At 39.4% G+C, this 15,677-nt stretch overlaps 1 protein-coding gene across 1 annotated transcript in view; it reads left to right on the forward strand.

Moving 5' to 3' along the window:
* Nucleotides 1–15,677, forward strand: part of kif5c (kinesin family member 5C) — a 38,610-nt gene that overhangs the window by 8,621 nt on the left and 14,312 nt on the right. The window contains exons 4-15 of the mRNA XM_083537232.1: nucleotides 1,573–1,660; nucleotides 2,119–2,192; nucleotides 5,123–5,227; nucleotides 7,063–7,111; nucleotides 8,915–8,970; nucleotides 9,085–9,172; nucleotides 9,252–9,376; nucleotides 10,137–10,241; nucleotides 11,404–11,552; nucleotides 12,780–12,928; nucleotides 14,387–14,553; nucleotides 15,201–15,269. Coding sequence (XP_083393358.1) covers nucleotides 1,573–1,660; nucleotides 2,119–2,192; nucleotides 5,123–5,227; nucleotides 7,063–7,111; nucleotides 8,915–8,970; nucleotides 9,085–9,172; nucleotides 9,252–9,376; nucleotides 10,137–10,241; nucleotides 11,404–11,552; nucleotides 12,780–12,928; nucleotides 14,387–14,553; nucleotides 15,201–15,269 — 1,224 coding nt within the window. The remainder of the gene's footprint in view (nucleotides 1–1,572; nucleotides 1,661–2,118; nucleotides 2,193–5,122; nucleotides 5,228–7,062; nucleotides 7,112–8,914; nucleotides 8,971–9,084; nucleotides 9,173–9,251; nucleotides 9,377–10,136; nucleotides 10,242–11,403; nucleotides 11,553–12,779; nucleotides 12,929–14,386; nucleotides 14,554–15,200; nucleotides 15,270–15,677) is intronic.

The raw sequence follows: 15,677 nt of genomic DNA on the forward strand, positions 1-15,677 counted from the left end.
TTTGGAGAAAATAACTACGGATTGTGGCGAGTGTGAACGCTGTGATTGGTGCTAAGGGAGGAATTTGTGGAACATCTGGACATTTATAGATTTTTTAATGCTTTTGATATTTTTCAATAACCCTTTTCTGTTGAATATGTAAAGCTTTTTCTGTTCTTTGGTTTTGACCATTGTGCTGAACGAAGAAAGGCCTCGGTGTTTCCTCCTGTTTATAGTCTTGTGAAACAGGAAGTCATGCTTGAACAATTTCAAGTCACCCAGGTGTCAGTGGGAATATATTTTAAATATATTGCTCATATGAATTCATAAGGGTCCCATTCATTTTGTATTATTACACATATTTCACACGTCATAAAATGTGATCTCATTTTCAAGGGTTCACACTTTTTCTTGCCACTGTATGTATATATGGTGTTTTCTCTTCATACATATATATATATATGTATGTGTAAACAAACAATTGAAAAGACCCGGGTTTTTTCATCCCTCTCCGCTCATACACAGGGCCGTGTTTTTGGCCCTGACCTGGCATCTGTTTAGAGATTTAAGGAGGTGCATTTGAGTATTGATGGCCCGAAGCCTTGGAGTGGAAAGATTGAGTTCGGCAGTGCAGCCGCCCTGAGCAAAAGCTCGTCTCCCCAGAGACCCGACATCAATTATTGACCAAAAGTGGATGCCGTTTTGATGTTGTGTATGTGCTTCCTGGGTGTGTGTGTGTTTGGGGGATATATATGTATATGTATGTATGTGTGTGTGTGTGTGTGCTGAAAGCTGTCGATATAAGCACACATATATATGTATATATATGGCATAAAAATCAATTAAATAAAAGAACGACACGCCACTAACGCCTACAAGCTCACGCTCGTATCCTGATAAGTCACACCAGACGTTTCCACTTCCATCAGACTTCTAGAGATGCAAGACAAACAAGCAATCATGTTTTTTATCCTCCTAATCATCCTTCACATCCCCCTGCCACCTGGTCTTTTCCGACAGCCAATCAGACGGCCGGACAGTAGTTTCCGTGGCGACAGGGTCTTTTCAGAGAAAGCTTTTCGAGGTCCCCGGACACCCGTGCTCCTAATAACCAAACGATCTCGGTGTGAGACTGGAGGAACAGGACAATTAGGGTCTGAGATTTAAAGCATGAATGAATAACGTATGATTTTTGTGGAAGAAACGGTCGTTTTTATTTTTCCAATTTTGCAAAAATTGTCCATTTGTATATTATATAGTAATGTTTTATTAGAATAGCATATAATTGCATATTGTATTATTTACTATCAGAGTTTTCCTGTCTGCCTTAAGCCCATTTTTATCTGCTTTAATACAGATCTATATTGAATTTAAAGGATCTGCAGGTTTACCTCTCATCAATATCCTTAATCTACAGTAAAGTGATGATCAGGCATTTTTCCATTGCGTCGAAATAAACAGCACAGGATAATAATTAATATTTAATGCATTCTTTTTTACATCCTAAGAAATAATTTACAATTAAACATATATTTTTCCCGCTTAGTTTTATTCACATCCATTTTTTTGTTTGTTTGTTTGTTTTTTTTACAGGGGAAGCCCTACATGTTTGACCGAGTTTTAGCTCCAAACTCAACCCAAGAGCTGGTGTACGATTCCTGCGCCAAGCAGATCGTTCAAGGTATGATGTAGCGTGTGGAACAATGGATAATGACTGATAGATGGTGGGTTTTTTTTTTCGGATCCTGAACATTTCCTATTAATGTTACTGATGTTTCAAGTGCAGAATTATTTTGCTATATTTGATTTATGAAGCTTATTTATGAGGTGATTGGTTTCATGGACAAACGCAGTGAAGCTCCTCATAATAGAAATGAATATATAAACAGGCTACAAACATGCGACGAATTGACGAATTCTAATGGAAGAAAATTGCAAATCCAAGATTTGGATCCGTGTTTTTCATTTAAAAGAAAACAACTGGCTTGAGATCTCCTTTCAGAAGATCACAAGCCAGCTGTAGGAGATACATGTAGGAGATTTTAGATTGAATCTCTACCACCTTAATGGAAAGACCATTATAAGAAAATCATTGTTTGCTAGGATTTGACCAATTCAATGGCCGGTTTTTCTTCACAGATGTTCTTGATGGATACAATGGAACCATTTTTGCTTATGGCCAGACGTCATCAGGAAAGACCCACACCATGGAGGTAAAATGCGGAAATTCCTGACCACACAGACTCCAATGAAACACCGAGTTGTAGCTGTTTATTCTGATAAGATTGAGATTTTCGGTTAAGTTACCACATGGAGAACCCGATGTGAGAGACAGTGAGGGTTGTGAAAGTGGAGTCTACACACAAGTAATGAGTAATGAGCTGTAAATGTGATCCAGGTACACAAAGAATCAATAGGGTGCAGTGGCTGATGGGAAATGTGTAATACGTGGCTTTGATCTTGACAGTACACGTATATAACGTTGGTTTCCCATGTGAGTTTGGTTCCCCTCAGGGTTTTTCTCCTCATATCGTCTCAGCGTGTTCTTATCTGGATTTACAACCAGGAGATGGTTCATTGCATGCACACAGACGTTCCAGGAAAAGACTTGGGACCATGGAAATGATCCTCAAAGCTAATAATTATAGGAGAACGTGAAATTAAGAGCAAAGAGAAGAGAAATTCCAATATTCAGGCGAAGGACACGTGTAGATGTAGATCGGAATGGATCTTAAACACGTAATCAGGGGAAATGGGGAAAAAAAAAAAAAAGGTCCACACCACCGTCACCTCCCTCATTAGGGATAAAGGGGATAATCTTTACTTAATAAATAACATTTTATAGAAAATTTAATTAGAATTTAACAATTATTTGGATTTTTATATTTATTAACTTGATAAATGTTAATAAATGGTGATGCTCAGGCTGTTTTCCCGTCTTGCACCCCACGTTCCTGCAATATCCTCAGCATTAAGCTCCACAAGAAAGAAAGAAAGAAAGAAAGAAAGAAAGAAAGAAAGAAAGAAAGAAAGAAAGAAAGAAAGAAAGAAAGAAAGAAAGAAAGAAAGAAAGAAAGAAAGAAAGAAAGAAAGAATGAGAAAAAGAGAAAGGAAGAAAGAAAGAATGGGAAAAAGAGAAAGGAAGAAAGAAAGAATGGGAAAAAGAGAAAGGAAGAAAGAAAGAATGAGAAAAAGAGAAAGGAAGAAAGAATGAGAAAAAGAGAAAGAAAGAAAGAATGAGAAAAAGAGAGAAAGAAAGAAAGAAAGAAAGAATGAAAGAAAGAAAGAAAGAATGAAAGAAAGAAAGAAAGAATGAGAAAGAAAGAAAGAATGAGAAAGAAAGAAAGAGAAAGAAAGAAAGAAAGAAAGAAAGAAAGAATGAGAGAAAGAAAGAAAGAAAGAAAGAAAGAAAGAAAGAAAGAAAGAAAGAAAGAAAGAAAGAAAGAAAGAATGAGAAAAAGAGAAAGAAAGAAAGAAAGAAAGAATGAGAAAAAGAGAAAGGAAGAAAGAAAGAATGAGAAAAAGAGAAAGGAAGAAAGAATGAGAAAAAGAGAAAGAAAGAAAGAAAGAATGAGAAAGAAAGAAAGAAAGAAAGAATGAGAAAGAATGAGAAAGAAAGAATGAGAAAGAATGAGAAAGAATGAGAAAGAAAGAATGAGAAAGAAAGAATGAGAAAGAAAGAAAGAATGAGAAAAAGAGAAAGAAAGAAAGAAAGAAAGAAAGAAAGAAAGAAAGAATGAGAAAAAGAGAAAGAAAGAAAGAATGAGAAAAACGAGAAAGAAAGAAAGAATGAAAGAGGAAGAAAGAAAGAAAGAAAGAAAGAAAGAAAGAAAGGGTAAGAAATGGAAAGTAAAAAGCAACTAAACCAAGAAAGAGCGAAAAAGAAACAAAGAAAAGAGCATCATGCGTTCTTTTTTTTCTTTGTTTTGCTTCTAGCTGTCTATCTATCTCTGCTTTTTGTTTTCTTTTTTTTTTTCAATTATTCAATGAATGAATGAATAAACGAACGGATGAATGAATTAATATTATCATCATAATATCAGATTCTCGCTCATAATATGACACGTTTACACTTGCGAGGCGAAAACGTGTCTGATTGAAAGGAGTTTGAGGGTCTCTGGCCTTTAAGATGGCAGCAAGGGCTATAAAAAAAAACAAAAAAAAAGCACAAGGTGTGATCACCTCGCAGGGTTTCGCAATATGCCGCATGAACAGCGCCAATCAGTGGCAGCTGTTTCCCTGGAAACGGTGCGATTCTTTCATCGTGCTGAATATAAAGATGTAGAGATCAGACGTGTAATTACTGCACAGCTCCTCACGCAGACCCACACAGACACCAGCTGAGTCAAAGATTCCTTCTGTCCACAGAACGACAGCGATATAGTGCAGTTTTCCCTCTGTGTTCGATTTTATTCGTTTATATCTGACTCTCTGTGTAGACTCTTCATTCATGGATCTGAATGAGGATCCCTGAGTTTAAAAACAGAATGGAAAGATAGCAGCAAAACAAAGAAAATAGGTGGGGGGGAAAAAAGCAAAGAAAGAAAGACCAAGAAAACAAGAGCAACAAAAAGCAAAGAAAGAAAAGAGCAGAAAAACAGAAAAAAGAGCAACAAAAAAGAAACTAAAGAAAGAAAGAAAAGAGCAGCAAAAAAGAAACTAAACGCAGAAAGAAAGAAAGAAAGAAAGAAAGAAAGAAAGAAAGAAAGAAAGAAAGAAAGAAAGAAAGAAAGAAAGAAAGAAAGAAAGAAAGAAAGAAAGAAAGAAAGAAAGAAAGAAAAAAGAGCAAAATAGCAAAAAAAAAGAAACAACAAACAGCAAAACAACAACAACAAAAAAAAAAGCAAAGAGAGAAAGAAAAAGAAAAAACTAAACAAAAGAAATAAAGAAAAGAGCAGAAAAAAAGGAAACAAAAAGCAAAGAAAGAAAACCTAAAATAGTAAATTAGTTTCACAGCTTTGGGAAATGTTCCTGGTTTCTGTCCAAAAACTGAAATGAAGTTCAGATCTTCAGCTGCCACTCATAATGAAATGTCCTTTGTTGAACTGCATGTCCTGAACCGGACTACATGTCCCTCAGTGTCTGCAGAAAGATAAATGATCTCTGGTCTGATCTCTGGTGTCGTTCCTCTTCCCTCACACAGGGGAACCTCCATGACCCGAACCACATGGGCATCATTCCTCGCATCGCTCAGGACATCTTCGACCACATTTACTCCATGGATGAGAATCTCGAGTTCCATATTAAGGTAATGCAGTTTACAGCTGTTACACTATACAGACACAAGTTTGTGGACACCTGAGCAGAAGATCCGTATGTGCTTTTCGAGCATCTCCTTCCTCCTGTTCTACTAGATGTTGGAATGTGCTTGTGAAGGTTTGTGATCATTCAGCCACGAGGGTGTTGGTTGAGTCATGTAGGTGAGATGAGGAGGCCTGGGGTGCAGTCAGCGTGTGTGTGTGTGTGTGTGTGTGTGTGTGTGTGTGTGTGTGTGTGTGTGTGTGTGTGTGTGTGTGTGTGTGTGTGTACAGTAACATACACACATGGTGCAAGGAGGAAATGTGTCTGTCGGCCATATGTGTGTGTGTCAACTCCAATCATTTACACATCGCTGCCTCAAACTGCCTCCACCCCCTCATACAGCCTCCATCTCCTCACACTGCCTCCACCCCCTCACACTGCCGCCACCCCCTCACACTGCCTCCACCCCCTCATACAGCCTCCATCTCCTCACACTGCCTCCACCCCCTCATACAGCCTCCATCTCCTCACACTGCCTCCACCCCCTCACACTGCCGCCACCCCCTCACACTGCCTCCACCCCCTCATACAGCCTCCATCTCCTCACACTGCCTCCACCCCCTCGTACAGCCTCCATCTCCTCACACTGCCTCCACCCCCTCACACTGCCGCCACCCCCTCACACTGCCTCCACCCCCTCATACAGCCTCCATCTCCTCACACTGCCTCCACCCCCTCGTACAGCCTCCATCTCCTCACACTGCCTCCACCCCCTCACACTGCCGCCACCCCCTCACACTGCCTCCACCCCCTCATACAGCCTCCATCTCCTCACACTGCCTCCACCCCCTCATACAGCCTCCATCTCCTCACACTGCCTCACACTGCCTCCACCCCCTCATACAGCCTCCATCTCCTCACACTGCCTCCACCCCCTCATACAGCCTCCATCTCCTCACACTGCCTCACACTGCCTCCACCCCCTCATACAGCCTCCATCTCCTCACACTGCCTCACACTGCCTCCACCCCCTCATACAGCCTCCATCTCCTCACACTGCCTCCACCCCCTCATACAGCCTCCATCTCCTCACACTGCCTCCACCCCCTCATACAGCCTCCATCTTCTCACACTGCCTCCACCCCCTCATACAGCCTCCATCTCCTCACACTGCCTTCAGCTCCTCAAACTGCCTCCACCTCCTCACACTGCCTCCATCTCCTCACACTGCCTCACACTTCCTCCACCCCCTCACACTACCTCCATCTCCTCACACTGCCTTCATCTCCTCAAACTGCCTCCACCTCTTCACACTGCCTTACACTTCCTCACAATGCCTTCACCTCCTCACACTGCCTTACACTGCCTCCATCTTCTCACACTGCCTCCATCTCCTCACACCTCCTCACACTGCCTCCATCTCCTCACACTTCCTCACAATGCCTCCACCTCATCACACTGCCTCCATCACCAACTTGTGTTGTTTGCATGTTTTTATGGGTTCTGAGTGGTGGTACGTCTGTGATACGTAAATCTGATCTTGTTATTAAAAACTACATGAAATTTGTTTCCATGGGTAATGTTTGACCGTTTATGCTGAAAACAAGGAAAAGAGAAGAAAAGAAAGAGAGAGAGAGAGAGAGAGAGAGAGAGAGAGAGAGAAAGTTTCACAGAAGGGTAATGGACCGGAGACTGAAAAAGAGGTTTATGTGAATGAGAGATTTGGAAATAAAACACAGCATAAAATATATATAAGAAAATGACTTCATCTGTACTTCAGAGTCACATTATAGTATTATAATATTGTAATGCAGTGATTAATGTTTCTCCGTTTCTGTTCAGGTCTCCTACTTTGAGATTTACTTGGACAAGATCAGAGATCTGCTGGATGGTAAGAATGAGCTTTATGTTGATCTCTACACTAAATGGGTAAAAGTATTGGGACACCGCACATTTCCCAGGATATCTGCTTTTACTGCAAACAGATTAGGAGCCACATACAGTGTTGGGAAACGTTACTTTTAAAAGTAACACATTACAATATTGAGTTACTCCCTAAAAAAGTAACTAATTACGTTACTTAGTTACTTTTTATGGAAAGTAACGCGTTATATTAATTTTGCGTTACTTTTGCGTTACTTGTATCTCTTTCACGCCTTACAGGTGTAACAGGTGTAATATAGATCATTGCCATTATCGCCATAAAACATACCTTTCGCTGTCATCTCATAAAACTTCGTGCAATTCCGTAAATATGACCTCGTCCTTGTCTACATCATTCTCTCTCTCTCTCTCTCTCTCTCTCTCTCTCTCTCTCTCTCTCTCTCTCTCTCTCTCTCTCCGCTGCGACGGCATCGTACATGTGTCTCAGTCAGCAAAAGTTTTCTATATTTCTGTCTCCATTTCCATATATTCAACATTACACACACACACACACACACACACACACACACACGCACACACACACACACACACACACACACACACACACACACACTGTAGTGCTGTGCTTTGCATGCAGATTTATTTTATTATTTTTTTTTTTTGAAGTGGTATTTTTTGCAGTTGACGAGCTTTTCACCAACACATAATCTACACTTAACCATTATTCCTTTCTCCTTTCCCTCCACTATTTTAATATAATAAGAATACACATATAATAAGCACAATTCAAAATCCAGTGGAACATCTTCTCAGAAGAGTGGTGGTTATTATAAGAGCTAATGAAGCCTAAATGTTTAAAAAGAAGCACATACCCATTTTCTTTTTATCAGGTTTCTCAAACTTTTGTCCATATAGTATATGACATTGTAGAAGGGAATAAATTTGAACTTTTTTTTTTTTTTTTTGAGCATTAACTTTACATAAAAAGAAAAAGCATTAATAGAAAAAGAAAAAACAATGAAAGAAGGAATGAACGAGAAAGAAAGAAAGAAAGAAAGAAAGAAAGAAAGAAAGAAAGAAAGAAAGAAAGAAAGAAAGAAAGAAAGAAAGAAAGAAAAGAGCAAAGAAAAGAGCAAAGAAAGAAAGAAAAGAGCAAAGAAAGAAAGAAAAGAGCAAAGAAAGAAAGAAAGAAAGAAAGAAAGAAAGAAAGAAAGAAAGAAAGAAAAGAGCAAAGAACGAAAGAAAAGGCAAAGAAAGAAAGAGAAAAGAGCAACGAAAGAAAGAAAGGAAGAAAGAAAGAAAGAGAAAAGAGCAACGAAAGAAAGAAAGGAAGAAAGAAAGAAAGAAAGAAAGAAAGAAAGAAAGAAAGAAAGAAAGGCAATGAATGAATGAATGAAAGAAAGAAAGAAAAAAAAGAAAGAAAGAAAGAAAGAAAGAAAGAAAGAAAGAAAGAAAGAAAGAAAGAAAGAAAGAAAGAAAGAAAGAAAGAAAGAAAGAAAGAAAGAAAGAAAGAAATAGTTTTAATAGAAAAAGAAAGAAAAAAGTAGCATCAAAAGAAAAAGTAAAAACAATGAAAGAAAGAAAGAAAGAAAGAAAGAAAGAAAGAAAGAAAGAAAGAAAGAAAGAAAGAAAGAAAGAAAAAATGCAATTAAAGAGAGATTGGAAGAGTATCGAAAGCAAGAACGAAAAAAAGAAAGAATTAAAGAAAAGAGCATCAAAAGAAAGAAAAAAGAAATGAATCTGAAACTAATAAGATCTTTAAATGTCCTTTGCATGTCGAGTATTTTATTGATATTTTTGTTGATTTTAGTGTCCAAGACGAATCTCGCTGTCCACGAGGACAAAAACAGGGTTCCGTATGTGAAGGTGGGTGAAAATCATGATGTACCATTAAATATGTACTGTATATGATTATTTTATTTAATACATAAACGCATCATGTTCCCGAGAATCCATGGTTGTTGTTGTTGGTGTTGAAAGGGCTGTACGGAGCGCTTCGTGTCCAGTCCGGAGGAGGTGATGGACGTCATTGATGACGGCAAAGCCAATCGTCACGTCGCGGTCACGAGTGAGCGAACGTGTGCTATTAACTTAACGTTCGACTCGCTTTTTACGTCATTTTATTAACGTTCCTTTCACCCTTTTAGACATGAACGAGCACAGCTCGCGCAGTCACAGTATATTCCTGATTAACATCAAGCAGGAGAACGTGGAGACGGAGAAGAAGCTCAGCGGGAAGCTCTACCTGGTGGATCTGGCTGGGAGTGAAAAGGTTCTATTCTATTATGATCTATTGCATCATAAATGTAGTTGAGTAGAGATCACACTCTTGATGTCACCCAAATGAGGATGGGTTTCCCTTTTGAGTCTGGTTCCTCTCAAGGTTTCTTCCTCATAACATCTAAGGAAGTTTTTCCTTACCATAGTCGCCACGGCTGCTCATCAGGGATAAACACACGTCATTCACCTTCACTGTTGATTTCTGTAAAGCTGCTTTGAGATAATGTCATTGAGTCTTTCTAAGTGTTTCGAACGGAACACCTGCTTCATGCATCGCTGGAAGAAGACGAGAGATCAGGAAGACCTTCGACGGGGTTCGACCCACGGAAACGTCGAAACCCTCCGGCAACTCGTGCATAACGATCGCCGGAGAACAATCTCACTTCTGCACCCACCATATTTGTTAGATTTGAAGACTTCGCCCTTTATTTGAAGATGAAGCTCCTGCTCGAAGTTCTGGGTTTTCACACCGTTGCAGAAATCGCAGAAGGTACTTGACATGTTGAAGGAAACTTCCAGGACGTATTCCAGAAGTGGCAGGAATGCTGGTTCAAGGGGGCTATTTTAAAGGTGATAGTGTGTAAATGTGGATAAAGAAAGGTCTTTTCTTTACAGGGCTAGTCTCCAAACCTTTTGATGCCACCTCGTATGTATGAGCGCTGTGTTATGAGCAAAGACGTAATATCGGTGGAAATAGACATGAGTCAGTCTCATGATTTGGCATCACATCCCTCTTTCTTTCTGCCTTTAAGGTCAGTAAAACCGGAGCAGAAGGCGCTGTCTTGGATGAAGCTAAAAATATCAATAAATCTCTGTCTGCTCTGGGCAACGTCATCTCCGCGCTGGCTGAGGGAACCGTAAGTGCTTTCGTTTCTCGCTGATCCTTCTGTATCTATTAGTGCTGAAGTAAAGGAGAAAAAAGTGTATTAGTGGCTGCTCTGTGCAAGTCTCTCAATTTGTACATGAGGGATGAACACCTATAAGTGTGTTCTACTGGTGTGAGATCTGGTGAAGCTCTTTTTCTAAGCTTTAAACCTCAATGAGATCTTCTGCCTTGTAAATGGGGTCATTTTCGGATTAACCACACCCATGAGAAGTGGGATAAAGGCGATGATTTAGGAATATAGTTAATAATGTAGGTGAGTCGATGAGACCTGGGGGAAAAGTTCATCCCAAAGGTGTTCAATAGGGTTGAAGTGAGAGCTCTGTAGGAGATCTTCCACTACAAATCGTATATCTTCATGCAGCTGGTTTTGTGCACAAGAGCACTGGCACAATTTCATGCATCCAAAGGCATCCTATACAATTGTACGATTGTAGTCAATGACTCGACCTTGGTTTTAACCTTCAGCATTCTCTCACTCCCCTTCCACTTCCTGCTTCCATACTTCAGCCTCTCGTGTTACTTTCATCGGATGTCACTGAAAAATGCGACCACCACATCGATCATCCATGGCTATTTTCTATTCCTGAGAAATTCCCACTTGATCTTGACCATCTGGATCTGGTGGATTAACCAGTAATGTTAAGATGTTCCTTTGGATGCTTGATTGTGTTTCTCTCTATATGATATACACTCTTACATTGTAGATTTGATGGATGGATGGATAGATGGATGGATGGATGGATGGATGGATGGATGGATGGATGGATGAAAAAGGGAAAAGAAAGAAAGAAGGAAAGAATGAAAAAAGAAGGCAACAAGGAAAAATGAAAAAATGAAAAAAGAAAGAAACAAGGAAAAAGGAAAGAATGAAAAAAGAAAAAGAAAGAAAGACAGTAAAAGAAAAAGCAAAGAAAGAAAGAAAGAGCATCCACAGAAAAATAAAAACCAAAGAAAGAAAGAATAAAAGAGAGAAGATTAAAGACTTCACTTTACTGCTCCATTATAACTAATGACAAACAATTGCAGACGCCGCAGACTCCGAGTTCCAAAATCTCCTGTTTCCCTGCACCACGCTGTATCTGTTCTACTTAATTGTATCTCCCACATTAATGCTCACGCTTTAACCTCCGCAGAAGACGCACGTGCCCTACCGAGACAGCAAGATGACACGCATCCTGCAGGACTCTCTGGGTGGAAACTGTAGGACCACCATCATCATCTGCTGCTCGCCGTCTGTCTTTAATGAGGCCGAGACCAAATCGACGCTGATGTTCGGCCAAAGGTGAGGGTGGGGGTGGGGGGTGGGGGAAGTGATAGTTGCTTTTAGAAGCTGGTCTATGTGCATTCTTTAGTCAGTGCATCACTTCCAGGTGTAGTACGAGCCTCCACCATTTAAATAAATTTTCCACCTCTCTGTGTGGCCTTAACGTGACTTAAGACAAAGACTATAACAGTTTTCTATAGAAGAAAGATGCTTAAACGTGCAATTTAGCGCTTTGCATTCGTATTCCGGACTCATCTGCTTGTCTGTACATTGTATGCTTTAAATTGTTAAATTGATGCATTTGGTCTTTTGAAAAAGTCGTCTTATCAATCGTTTTTCGCATTAAGCGTTTTTAGATTGTCCCCTATTGTTTATTTTTTTTTTAAATAAGAAAGCAATGCTACAGGTTGCAGCTTAAATTACAGCTCGTTGTAGCGATGGTGTATCCCCCGGGTCGGGCTGCGTCTCAACTTACAGGATGTAAATAAATTCGCTCCACAGCCACAAATCTTGGATGAAGCGTTTTTTATTTTGTCATAGCATACGTCCGAGTCTGAAAGATTCCAATTCCAATAATACCAGGGTGAATAGGGTGAGGGAAAAACTGCCTGAGAAGGAAACCCATTTTCATCTGGGTGCATCATCAACAAAAAAACAAACAAAAGTCTCGGGTTATGGTCACTGAGACAGCTGTGTGTTAAACAGCCCTGTTAAAGTGATCACAAACTCAATTTGCGTTCCCTTTATGTGTAAAGGCTTTCTCAAGTTTGTGACCCGGCTTTCTTTTTTCATTCTTTTAGCGTTTGTGTGTTTAGATTAGCTTTAATGCTCATAGGAAGCCAGTCTCCATTTTGATTACAGCAAAAGAGTCCTGAGAAGAAGAAAAAAAAAGAAAGCACCAGTTCTAGAAATAGAATAGAAAAGGAAGAAGACAATTACCCTATAGTACCCTGATAGTTTTTCCGGGTTGCGTTATACACTACGAGAGCGGCCTCTGTAGGCAAATCACTGAAGCCACGTGCTGTTTATTTGAAACTTTTTTTTTTTTTTTTTTTTTTTTTTTTTTTTTTAAACCATTTTACATGTAACTTTTTTTTTTTATCGTTCTATTATATTATCATAACGGAATTTGAGGATTCATGTGGATGTTCAAAAAAAGCACATCAGTCTTCTGTCAAGTGTCTACCAACTTTTGTCCATATAGTATATAGAAAAGACAAACTTCCTAAACTCTTTCTCACACAGAGCTAAGACAATCAAGAACACAGTGTCGGTTAACATGGAGCTGACGGCCGAGGAGTGGAAGAAGAAGTATGAGAAGGAAAAGGAGAAGAACGGTGGCCTGAAACTCATCATCCAGCGGCTGGAGAACGAGCTGAAGCGCTGGAGGAAAGGTAGAGTGAAGAAAGGAAATGCCTACTCTTAAAGATAAAATTCTAGAAATGATATAGGGTGATTATAGAGCACCATATATAGTGCATTTCGGAATCACAATCGGCGATAGTTCCCAGGAGACACAGTAACCCCATTTCCTTCCCATAAACCCTCACTGCTTTCGGACTTATTGACTCAAGATCGTTTGATTCAGACTCACTTGACCAAATCTCTGTGAATTTGTGTTTTAACGTCGTCAAGAACGCAAATCTTTCAGCTAAATCACATGCTCCCACTGATCTCCTCACACAGCATCAGTGCCTGACCTGAGGATGGTCTACAAAAACACAGTCAGATATCCTTAATCGTCATCTTCAATATATTCCCAGTGTTTTGCTTTGATTTTATGGGATGCATTGAAGTTTTGGTGGATGCATGAATTTTAATGTGTAGCTCAGATCTCATTTGATGATACAAATGAGAACATTGTACAGCTCAGGTTGTGCATCAGTTAATGGTAGGTTGTGAGATAAAGAAAAGAAAGAGAGAGAGAGGATTTTTTTTTTTTATATCCCAGCTTGTTAGGAAAATTGGGTCAGAGCAAAGGGTCAGCCATTGTACAGCAACGCTGGAGTAGTATTCATCTTCCTTTAGTACTAGGCCAGCTTCATGATGATTTACATGGGATGGATTGGAAGATATAAGCTCTAGATCTCTGACATTTCCTCCAACCATCCAATCAGTAATCCAGATCTGTAATCATGAGCTTCAATATAAAGGCATTAACCTTGATCTACTCAACCCAACCCAATGAAAAGGTACAAATGTTTATAATGTAACATATTGCTTTGCAAACAATATCTCTATAATGACTTTGTGTTTTCTGATGCTCGTTCCTTCAAACTGTAATCTGTAAAAGTAATTGGCCTACTTCTTCTACACGCTAATCATGGAACAAACATTATTATTTCTGAGTGGAAATTTCACTCAGATGATTATTCAAACAGACATTCAAAATATCTAAGGTGCATGTGCAGACATTATCGTCTATTGAAGCTTGGGGTTTTTTTTTTTTTTTTTTTTTAACAAATGTTATTATGGAAATTGAGCTCTTTGGACAGGCAGAGTTTCGAATTCCATCTCTGTAAGAGACCACGTCTCGTCTTACGGATGCGCCTTAACTGGTACTGAAAGCTTTTGTAGGCAGGAAGATGGGCTGTATAATAAATAAGCGATGGAAGCATCCTAATACTCAAATATGTGTCCTGCTTCTGTAAACATTGGGGTTTTAAAATGCCTTTTTTGGCTTCCACTGACATTTTTAATCCGATTGCTTGATTATCTTCAGATAACATAGAGTCACTATTAAAATACTAAACAGGTACCAATACTTTTGCAAAAAATTTTATTTGAATTCAATCCAGTTGACTTCAACGAGTGCAGTAACAAAAAAAAAAAAACCCTCTATCTCTCTTTAGGCGAAGCAGTTCCAGTTGAAGAGCAGCAGAAAAGAAAGGAAATAAAGAACGTGGAAGCCACACCCACAATCGAAAGTCTGGCTCCGCCTCCCCTGCCACTTTGTGACACAGAGAAGACCCAGTATGAGGAGCTGATCAATGATCTTTACCAGCAGCTTGATGATAAGGTACAGTAGCTACCACTAAAAAATAATAGCACAGACATTAAGCTTAATTACACACATCTCCACAAAATCTAGTGGAACATTATCCAGAAGTTCGGAGGTTATTATTAGAGGTCGACCGATTCATTGGTTTGGCTGATTAATCGCCACTGATAGTCGATTGCTAAAAAAATCCATACTGATAGTTTTTCCGGGTTGTATTATACTGTGCAAGAGCAGCCTCTAGAGGCGAATCACTGACACCACGTGCTGTTTATTTGAAGTTTGTTTTTTTTTCATTTTGGATGTAAGTGTTTTGATTTATTTGGAGTGTCACTTTTTGTTTCAGTTTGAATGCATGTATTTTCCTGAATATTTATTCAAATAATTCATATATTAATATTTATTAGATTTATTACATTTTCATGATTCTGTAAATTTTTTGTAATAAAATTCAGTACCATGTTGCATGGAGTTTTATGATTATGTCTGTTTGACAGATTTATTTGCTTACTGTGCGTTTTCTCTGGAAAGGTTGATACAGGTGGTCACTCTATTTATCTGTCTGCCTTCCTGTCTCTTTTTCTCTTTCTCTTACACACACACACACACACACACACACACACACACACACACACACACACACACACACACACACATTTCCTGACCAGGACGATGAGATCAATCAGCACAGTCAGCTGGCAGAGTCCCTGAAACAGCAGATGGTGGATCAGGATGAGGTAAGCAAACTCCATCATACACCATCCAACCCAACGTCACCCAACATTTATAGCATATGCATGATCGCTCGAGAAACTCTGCCCCAGTTATTAACGCTCATGTTCGTGTCCTGGGCTTTCCAGAAATCTAGTCATGGCTATTAGACTGTAGGTAACCATGAAAGCCACATCTGGTATGGTGTCTTATGCACTATGTTATTACTTAACACCCCTGTAGAGCAGGTTATATACTGCAATGTAGAGCTTTGTGTCATCATGACTCAAACGCCTTCAGCATGTAAAGTCATACACCAGCTAGGAAACTAACAGGATCTAACAGTGATCTATTGCCACCTGCTGGCTGGTACTACACCTGCATCACTCTGGTAAAGAGTAAATAAAATACAGGATATAAACTGGAAATAAGAT

The sequence above is a fragment of the Silurus aristotelis genome (assembly GCF_946808225.1).
Source record: "Silurus aristotelis genome assembly, chromosome: 3".
Lineage (NCBI taxonomy): Eukaryota > Metazoa > Chordata > Actinopteri > Siluriformes > Siluridae > Silurus > Silurus aristotelis.